We start from the raw sequence: 10,332 nt of genomic DNA on the forward strand, positions 1-10,332 counted from the left end.
GTGCAGGCGCACATGCGAGGAGGCGCGGGAGGCCGCGCGGTGTCGTCCTGCTCAGGACACTCACCTCCGTGTTTAACGCTCAGCTCCGGCCTCCACCACTCCTTCGCTTAGTAGACACGCCTCTAATTCTCCCAACCAAGCGTATTTTTTAAGGGTAGACTTACAGAATTCAGTTGGCTTCATCTTCACTTCCGGAAGAGAGCAAAATAGTAGGTAGGTAGCACTACTGAACTGGTGGGAAATGACTTCTAAAAATGAGTTCCCTCCGAGTTAACTTTAAGGAGTTTTAAATGTGCAGGACTACGTAGAACTCAACCACTAAAGGGGACAGGACGGGGCGGGGGTAGGGGGGTGGGGCCGGAGGTCTAGCGTTTGAAATGTTTAAAGACCTGGCCTGGTTGCCTTGGAATTGCTGGGAGTGTGTATATGGAGTTTGGGGTGGGGTGGGGTGGGGTGAAAAGCTAGGAGGAAAGTGAGAAGCAGCAATTTTGGAAAGAGATCAGAACGGATTCGGGTAAGTACTGTAGGTGATGGTACCTAAGAAAGGTGCTCTGGGAGATATAATGGGCTACTCGTGGGGAGTAATGCCCCGAGAGGACGTGAGGCCTAAGGCTCAACAATTCTAGGCTCTCTGAGGCCAAAGGGACAGCGCTCAGATCCGGCCTGGCCTAGGATGGCGTTTTCACCTGTCCTCAACCAAATAACAAAAGGACAATTTTATTTGCATGTTTGTAGGTGCTTTGACTGTGCACCACACATATGCCTATTGCCCACAGAGGCCAGAAGATGGCGCTGGATCCCCTGGAGCTAGAGTTACAGACATTTGTGAGCTGCCATGTGGGTGCTCGGAATTGAGCCTGGGTCCTCTGAGCAACCATTGCTCTTAACCACTCAGCCATCTCCCTCGCCCTGACAAGATATACTTAAAACCAAGGTGGCGCTTAGAACCCATCTTCCCTTTCGGTTTTGCGCTCTGGAGAGCAAGGGCTTGAAGACCATTTCCTCTGCCTCCCTTCTCTGCACTCCGCACAGAGGTTGCAGCAGCACCACGTCAGGCCAGCAGCGCATCTGGAGGTTCACCGCTCCAAGGTCTGTCGCAGCCTCTATGAGGAGGGTCCGGGGGAAGAATTTGCCATTTTCCGTGGAAAACAAGTGGCAGTTGCTGGCTATGGTGACTGCGTACTTTGGGTCTGGATTTACTGCTCCTTTCTTTATAGTAAGGCAACAGCTACTTAAAAAAATAAGGATATTTGTTCCAATCCTTTAACAGGTTGAAGAATATTTGAGAGATATGATCTGAAAACTCGATTAAACTCTTGAACTCTTAAACTAGATACAATTGTAAGTAAACTAATAAAAAAAAAAAATCAAGTTGGAATTTGTTAGGACTACCTTGTCAGCTTGACTAGATTAAAAGATTGCCATGGAAACACACCACTGGGTGTGACTGGGAGGGTATTTCCAGAAAAGTTCTAACTGAGGAAGGAAGACTTACTTGAATGTTGGGTGGCACTGTGTCACGGGCTGGGGTTCGGGGTGGAGGCATAAGCGGTCCATGTTAATACTCCAGCTTAATTAGACACGACTGGTAGTGGCTGTGTGCAGGACATTCCCTCGACTGTCCCTTTTCTTCATTTGCCTTGTCCCTAAGCAAATTATACTCAATATCTGCTCCTGACAATCCAACTAGATCCTATCCAGAAAAGCTTTTGTATGTGTGAGTGCGCATGTAGGTTCCAAGAACTGAGCTCAGGTCATCACGCTTGGCAGCTGAGCCATTTTGCTGGTCCTCTTTTAGTTTATTATTATTATTTTTTGAATAATCTAGATTCTCACTCATTCTCGCCAAATCATTTGTACCTGTTACCATATCTTTATCTTCAGCACCATTTTCTCCACTTCAATACCACTGGCTACCTATATCTGAGTTTCTATTAACCTTTAAAAATATTTACCTGGGTATAATTACTAATAGATTGGTACCAATTAGTATAGACTTTAGTGACCATTTTATCACCTACTGTAATGTTTGTGGCTGTCTCTACTTTGCTACCTTAATTATGAGTACCCAAAGAGTAGCCAATACTTTAGTCTTCCTTTTTCTTAGACCTAGAACACTCTTAAAATGGTAGGTGCGCAAAGGTAAGTGGAATTAATAACTAAATGAACACATTCTTTGCCCAAGGCATGCTTTAATAAATTTTTAAAAATATAATCGCATTTATTTGACATCTTCTTGGTTTGCAAATAAATAGGAACAAAGGAGCCGGGCCCGGATGGACACAATCAGGGAACCTGGGTAAAACATTAACCCTGGGACTCTGGTCAGTTTTACTTGTGAGTGGGAAGAGAAAATAACATGAGGTGAAGGCAAGAAGTGAAGGACATCCAAGTAGCACAGGGGTCCTGGAGCGAGCCTCCAGTAGGTCCACACCCTGGGTCATCCCAGACGGCATCCTGTCATCCAGTAGGACAGTGGCCGTCCTGAGCAGTGCAGCCTCCATCCCACCCTGTGGAGTTAAAAAGATTTTTGCTCTCTGTTTGATTACTGCCTCTCCATACATGTAGCCCAGTTCTGGGGAGTCTTCCCTGAAGAGCACCCCCCTAGGGTCCCCTCATTCCTAGTGGGGTTGTCCCTTCTGAGTCTTCTTTAAAAGGGGCTTGCCCCCTTCCCTCACTTAGTAAGCACTCATATTTTCTTTCTTTTTTAAAAAAAAATTAAAAATTTTAAAATATATTTTATATACATATTTATATTACAGATATATAAAATGAGCCACATACAGCAAGAAGAAGCACGAAACAATGTTTCAAACTGTCATCTCCCTTTGAAGCTGGGTGACACTGTTCTATAGGATTTAGGCTTAGTTAAAACAAAACCCTAGTTGCAACTTTTGCACTCCCCTTCATAAAGGATCAGCCTTAATAATCATCAATATCCTTTCCTGGATCTCGTTTTGAACATACGACAGTCATAGGTCTTTGCGTTCTTATGAACACTTGTAGATGGGGCCATTTGTATTAGTTTTGTGTCCAGTTTGAAACACAGAAAAAATTAAATTATACCCTCTGCATCCCGCTTCAAGGAGCTGAAAACTTTGAGACACCTGTACTGCTAAGGGTCCCCCTTTTAATAGGAAACATTGTTTATTATGAGAAGGCCCCTGCCTGAGACACATTTGTGTATTTAAGTCTCTTGCGCTTTTAGCTAATTGGAGCAAGGAAAAAAAAAAAAACCACTGGTTCACACTGAACAATTAGAGACTCTACCTCTGGAACTTTGACTTGTCTGACCCTTCCTTTTAGGACTTTAAGTTATAGACTTGGGAGGCTGTGGTCTGTCTTGTGGGCTGGGGAGCAGAGGATGCTGGTCTGCTGAGAGCAGTGACTTGGACGTGTAACGGAAGCCTATTTTCCAGCCTCTCCTGAGGTTACTACTGTCTCCTGGGCCTCAGCTGCTTCCCTTGTGTGGGCTCAGTAAGAGACCATCTCTCAAAATACATCTCTGTGCCAGGGGACAATTCCCAAGCAGACCAGAGTTGGAATTTCTCGAAGCCCACAGACATGCGAGGTAGGCTTCCTGCCTGCCTGCAATCCCAGTGTCCAGAAGGCAGAGATGGGAGATTTCTAGAGCAATGTAGACTAGCCACATTGGTGAGCTCTGGGTACAGTTCAGAGACCCTGCCTTGATGAATAAGGCGAAGAGAGACTGAGGAAGACTCTTGCCATCAGCACCAGGCCACCACACACATGTATGCAGAACGGCATGCAGCACACATATTCAAGCTTAAAATACATAACTAATAGCATCTAGATATATGACTAAATTAAGTTTTCCTCTGCTAGCTCAAGTTGCTTTCTCTTATTACAATTAAAAGTTATGATTGCAACATCAGAAAGAATCAAACCCAGGTGTTATGACCGAGAGTGCTAAGACAATACACGACACCATCTTTTCCCCTTTAAAATTATTTTTTCCAGATTATTACTTTTATTTTATATATAAGAGTGTTTGCAGGGTGTACGTCTGTGGTCGTATGCACGTAGTGTCAGTGGAGGCCAGAAAAGGGCGGTGGTGGCCCTAGGATTGGAGTTGGTGATGGTTGTGATGCATCCTGTGGGTTTTGGGAATTGAACCAGGATCTTCTGAAAGAGCACCCAGCGCTATTAACCACTGAGCCATCTCGCCAGCTTCATAGTTTTCTAAACTTCTGAAAGGGATTGCCCATAACTCCCTGGCCACTGCCCCCTGCTCTGTCATACCTTCCTTGCTGAGGTCCACCCACTAATTTAATCCCACCAGTCCTCCTTACCAGTTTCTCATCCCTTTTGATCCAGATACAATCTTTTTTGCACAGTGGATGGATGGGAGGAGGTTGGGATCCAGCAGTTCTGAAAAGAAGGAAGCAGTCACCCGTGATGGGTACAAAGGCGGATCCCAAAAACCAGATGTCCCCTGTCTTTGCCTGAAAGGGACTTGTTAACCTAGGGCATGAGCACCTCCAGACGCAACAAGGTATCCAGGCTAGGGACCCGTTTAGACACCCCCTATAGTGGCTGCCAGAGATGGGAAGTGGGGCCAGAAGGAGATTTGACCCTGTCTACTGTTCTTCCTCTATCTAGGGTAGGTAATGGCTCACCTAAAAGTTAGCAGGATTTCTCGGATGAAAGGGTGTCAAAACAGACAACATGCACACCGAGAAAAAAGGCCTATGTATAGGGGAATCTATAGGTGAGACACCCAGGGGCATTAGGGTAGGAAGGAGTCACCGACCCTGGCAAGCCTCCTGGATTAGCTTTGAGGCAAAAACGTGTAGCTGGCCATTGATTTGGCCATTAGCCTGGGTACTAGTGACTGGACATATCTGAGCCTTTAAGGCCACAAATCACATTCATTTCTAGACAAACTGCCTCCTTCTCTCTCCTCTCTTCTTCCCTACCTTCCCTCCCCCTTTCCTCAGACAGCATCTCATTGTATGGCTGCAGACCAGCCTTAAATTTCTGGGCTCTGACGACCCTCCTGCCCCAGTCTCCCAAGTAGATGGTACTAATGACAACATGCCTAGCTCAGTTCTCTGAGCCTGAGTTTGCTTGTCTGAGTGTCATAAACAATTAATACTGCATGGAAGGGTGGATAAAATGACCTATGCACATAACATGCTTGATACAGAACATGCTGTCAGTCAATGTGGCTGCAATGCCACTCCTAGCCATTAAGAGTCTTTCTGGATCCTCCTTGAGACCCTCCAGGCCCCCCATAAGGATGGGACATTGAGACTGGGGGCTGTTCCTGTGCTCAGTCAAGGGGTTCCTTGCTCTTGAAACCATCCCTGGAAGGACGCGCACAGGCTGTGCCCAGGAAGGAAGGTCCTGTAAGTAGAGCCTAGTCTCCTCTCTCACCTCTCCCACCCTTGGGCTCCCAGCCAGACCTTGACAGTCCATGTGGCAGAAGTTCTCTGAATGACTGTGGTAGTCATTGCACCAGAAATGGCTGTTGATCTGGAAGATGCCGTAGTCGAAGCTGCCATCTACATTCTCGCTCACCTTTGATATGTTGAAGTTGCTTTCTATAAAAGCCAAGCACAGCCCTTAGAAAAGAGAAGAGGGAAGGCTTTGTGAAGGATCCAAACTGAGTGGGAAGGGAGTGGACAGAAAAAAAAAAAAAAAGATGCAAGGAATCAGAAGAGAGAACAAGGCCAGCTGGGCCTAAAGAGTTAGAATATACCCATAGGCTTTATCTGCCCTGTCCTTCAGTTCATTAGTTCTGTTTCCCCATCCATTTGTCTAGCCATCCCCCATCTTTGTGTCTAGCCATCCCCCATCTTTGTGTCTAGCCATCCCCCATCTTTGTGTCTAGCCATCCCCCATCTTTGTGTCTAGCCATCCCCCATCTTTGTGTCTAGCCATCCCCCATCTTTGTGTATAGCCATCCCCCATCTTTGTGTAGAGCCACCCCCATCTTTGTGTCTAGCCATCCCCCATCTTTGTGTCTAGCCATCCCCCATCTTTGTGTCTAGCCATCCCCCATCTTTGTGTATAGCCATCTCCCATCTTTGTGTAGAGCCACCTCTCCCATCTTGCACTTGCTGAGTGCCTACTATTTGCCAGGAAGTATGCACAGCCCAATAGGGTTGTTGATTTCAAATGGCCTAGTACAGATAGAACGAAAGTATGGGCTTAACAACACACACACACACACACACACACACACACACACACACTCACATGTATGCACACAGAGAAGGGGAGTGGAGAGAGAGAGGAGTGTGTGCACTTTTAGGGGGAGAGGAGAGATGCCTTCAATGCGGGGCGGCGGATGAAGACTTTGCATTGTGTATACCTTTGGCCTGAAATGCCTTTTCTTCTAGACAGACAGAGAGACAGAGACAGAGACACAGAGACACAGGGACAGAGAGACAGAGAGAGTCAGAGACAGGCAGAGACAGAGACAGTGAGAGACAGAAAGGGGAGAGACACACAGAGAATGAGAATAGATGTTGAGTCAGAAGACAGATTTTAGCAGTCAGTTCTCTCCTTCAGGACCTCTCTTGTTCCTGCCGCTGCTCTACGTGCTCCAGGCTAGCTGGCCTGTGAGCTTCAGCCTGGTTTCCTTTTCTCTGCCACCTATTTCTCCATAAGGGTGCTGGGATTATCGACACATAAAAAAGATTTCTTTTTAAGTGTGTGTGTGTGTGTGTGTGTGTGTGTGTGTGTGTGTGTCTGCCTGTCTGCCTGTCTGCCTGTCTGTCTGTCTGCAGGGGACCCATAGAGGCCAGAAGTGTCAGGTCCCCTGGAGATGGAGTTGCAGGTGGTTCTGAGCTGCTTGACGTGGATGCTGGGACTCAAACTCAGGTCCTCTGGAAGAGCAGAACATGCTCCTAACTGCTGAGCTATCGCTTCAGCTCCCACTTTAAAAAAAAAAAAATCATCAGCTTTAGGGATTAAACGCAAGTCATCAGGCTTAGACAAGTGCTTTTACCTGCTGTGCCATCTTCTAACCCCGTAAGCTTTTTGTTTGTTTAAGACAAGACCTTGATATCTAGCCCTGGCCGGCCTCAGAGCAATCCTCCTGCCTTTGACTCTGGCCATAACAGGCCTCCATCATATACTGCATGCATTTGTCACCACCCGCCAATACTTTTTATCTGTGTGTGCTTGCATGTTAAGTGCTCAGTTCGTTTTCGTTGGCCTAAATGTGGAATGTTGGGCCAGGCGTGGTGGCGCACGCTTTTAATCCCAGCACTCGGGAGGCAGAGGCAGGCGGATCGCTGTGAGTTCGAGGCCAGCCTGCTCTACAAAGCGAGTCCAGGACAGGCAAGGCAGTTACACAGAGAAACCCTGTCTCAAAATATCAAAACAAACAAACAAAAATGTGGAGTGTTAGGAAAAGTTTCTTGTTGCGGGGGAGGTGGTTCTTTGAACTTGACTTTGAAAGACAAATGGCAAAGAAGGGAAGGCAGGTAAGAGAGCGAGGGGGGGGGATGAAGAGAAGCGGGAGAAGTGCCACTCACAGTCAGGCAGGGAGTAGCCTTCGAACCCATCCAAGTCCTCCTCATACAACACTTTGGCCAGGACACAGCGATTGATGATGTCTTTGCTGGTCACCACCGGGAGGCAGCTTGCCACACAGATAAGCAGCGCCCTTATCATCATCGAAGGAGGCAAGGCACCTGGGCGCTCTGAGAGCTTGGGGGCTCTGAAGAGAGAGACCAAATCCCCCTCACTCACTCAAGGCTCAGTGCCTGGTGAGCTTCATTGCTCCCCGCCTCCACCCCCCCCCACCCCCATCTCACTTTATATCCCAAGCCTATTCTGGAATTTGGTATGTAGTAGCCAGGCTGACCTTCAGCTCTCAGCAATCCTCCTGCCTCTGCCACCAGAGCCCTAGTGTCATAGGCAAGCGCCACCACACTCAGCTCACTTGTATTCACATCATATTTTCAGTCACAGAAAAATGTAAACACAGAAGGAAGAGAGGGAGCAACCTCATGGCCTTCCAATGCCCACTGCCTGGATTCAAAGTCGAGGCTACTCTGGCTTCAGCTGCTGGTCCCTCCTCTGATGGGCATTTAGGAGCAAGCAGCATTTGGGTACCAGGATGGGAAGTAAGGCTGGCAAAGGAGTTAGAGCAGATTATGTCTCACCAGCATTTGTGGTATGTATTTGAACATGCGCCTTCAGCAGAAAGACTAGGACACTGGGTGCCAATCTCCCCCAACCCGTACAGTATCCCAGTCACATGGCGCATGGCCTTCACCCCTGCAAACCGTGCTGTATGCCATTCCTGGTGGGCTGCTTGTAGGTTCTACTGTTTTGTCTCTATACAGGGTGCATATGAGAAAGCAAGTAAATAGGATCCTGCTATATAAATAATCTCAACTTGTGTGTGTGTGTGTGTGTGTGTGTGTGTGTGTGTGTGTGTGTGTGTCTGCATCAAGGACTCTGAATTTCCACATACTGCCAGCTTTCAAAGGCTGGGCTGCTGTGTCACTTTGAACAACATACTTAACTTTCTGGCTCCTATGTGTGAAATGAAAACTTATTTGCTAATTCCTACAATCACAACAATGTAATGATTAAGATAAAAAAACAAACACCCAAGGCTATGGTTTCACGGTCCTTACAAAGTGGAGCCAGGACTCCTATGATATGGCATGTTTCTGAGCTACAGTAGGGACACGGTGCGGGCATACTGAGTGCTTTGAACAACAACTCCCATGAGTCTGAGGTAGTGGAAACCGGAAAGATGTCAGGGCTTGTCTACATGGTCTTGCTTGTCCCCACATTGCTTAGCAAATGTCAAAACCCAGGCAGTGTTCTGACCTTGCAATTGAAATTAACATCGTCAGTGAGGGACAAAAGGATACTCTGCACCTCTGGGTGTGAACCGTCAAGATATATAAGCTCTGAGGAGATGTTCTGGCCAAGGGCAGGAAGTCTGGGTCCAAATCAGGACCAAATGAACCTAAACAAAAGGGACCGTCTATAAAACAGTGGGTTCTGCACTTCAAAGCGCTCGTTCTCTGAGAGCACACATGGGCTGGTCCCGTCTTAGGTTGTGGGTCCTTCCCCTTAAGCCAGGTGACCGATGCTGAGGGCAAAGGCAAGGATCCACCCACCTTCCCTTCAATGTGTGCAGAAACAAGATGGCTCTCTGCTGGCCCCGTTTGCCTCCGGGTCTCTTGATCTGTCTTTGCCGCACAGCGTACACTTGGGACATTCTTTGGCTGATCTCACTAACCTCACTCTAGTGTTGCAAACAGAACAAATGGAGTCCTGTTGAACTAGGATTTCAGGAAAATAGCAAATAGCCGTTTAATTCACAGATGTGCCATGCAGCCCTCCCCAGTCTGACTGAGAATGTCCCTCAGAGATAAGCTTCTCAGAGCCTGGGGGCAGGAAAATTTGGCTTGGCCCAATAAGCCCTCAGAGATTTCCCCTTGGCGTGACAGTGGTCCCAGTATGTGGCCTGTCCAGCTTTCAAGCCTACCTCTCTGGCCCTAGCTCCCCCAGGGCCTTCTGGGGGGATCTACAGGAAAAGGTGGTTTGTGGCAGGGGCCTCCTCTTCCTCACCAAGCACTCTCCGGCCCCATCTGGCTAATGGCTCTCTTCCTCTCAAGAAGGCGAAGGCGCGTGTTCTCGGCCACCCCAGCCTTCTGGAATCCTGGTTCTGTGACGTCATCACTCTCCTGGAAATATGCTGATTTGAACTATGTAAACTGTCCAAGCTTTAGGGTAGAAACGGCAGATGGGTCTGGAAGGCAGGGCATCCCTTCCTTTCTAGGAACAGGGCCACCTTAGCTTCTAAGGAGGAGCTGCCAGTCCTGCTCCTGGGCCTGGGGTTCAGGGGTGTGAGTCCATGTTTACATTCTGAATTGGAACTCTGCTGAGCTGCAGGACTCAGAGCCTGCAGTTTGAATTTCTGTGGCCACAGCCCCTCTGGGTCTCTAACCCTTTGTGGAAAGTCTGTGGAGTTTGAGCCATGATCCAGTCGCAGAAGCAACCCTTCAGGGACCCACATCTACCCTTTCCTTCTTGCTGTCTGGGACTCGGTGCATGTCCCTTCTTACATAAACAAATTGGAGCTGCGTTTCTGTTGTGTGCGTGCAAAGAAAGACCTACCTACGTATTAAGCATGACAATACTTCAGAAGGGTGCTGGAAAATATTTAGAAATTTATATAATTAAACAAAATATATTTGTGGAAAGGGAATTATATGGGTCAGGCATGATTGAGAAACAGCGTGATTTAGAAGTCTGGAGACAGTGCTCAGCGTCTTGAAGTTGACACTTGCTGTGCTAGCCAGCAGCCACTAGAGGGCAGAAGCGGCC

General features: G+C 47.7%; 1 protein-coding gene across 1 annotated transcript; it reads right to left on the reverse strand.

Annotated features, from left to right (window-relative positions):
• Positions 1–2,440: 2,440 nt before the first annotated feature.
• Lyzl6 (lysozyme like 6) lies at positions 2,441–7,653 on the reverse strand. Its single transcript, XM_051157863.1, has 4 exons — positions 7,512–7,653; positions 5,430–5,588; positions 4,314–4,392; positions 2,441–2,510 (listed from the first exon to the last, which is right to left on the reverse strand). The coding sequence occupies exons 1-4, from the start codon at positions 7,651–7,653 to the stop codon at positions 2,441–2,443; spliced, it is 450 nt and encodes a 149-aa protein (XP_051013820.1).
• Positions 7,654–10,332: the final 2,679 nt, after the last annotated feature.

This window comes from Acomys russatus, chromosome 16 (assembly GCF_903995435.1).
Source record: "Acomys russatus chromosome 16, mAcoRus1.1, whole genome shotgun sequence".
NCBI lineage: Eukaryota > Metazoa > Chordata > Mammalia > Rodentia > Muridae > Acomys > Acomys russatus.

Coding starts and splice junctions, on each gene's coding strand:
- Lyzl6 (XM_051157863.1), bottom strand. CDS start 7,653: ATGATGATAAGGGCGCTGCTTATCTGTGTGGCAAGCTGCCTCCCGGTG. Junction 4,393..5,429: donor CTGCCACATGGACTGTCAAG/GTCTGGCTGGGA, acceptor CCTTCTTTTCAG/AACTGCTGGATCCCAACCTC. Junction 2,511..4,313: donor TCAAAAGGGATGAGAAACTG/GTAAGGAGGACT, acceptor TTAACTCCACAG/GGTGGGATGGAGGCTGCACT.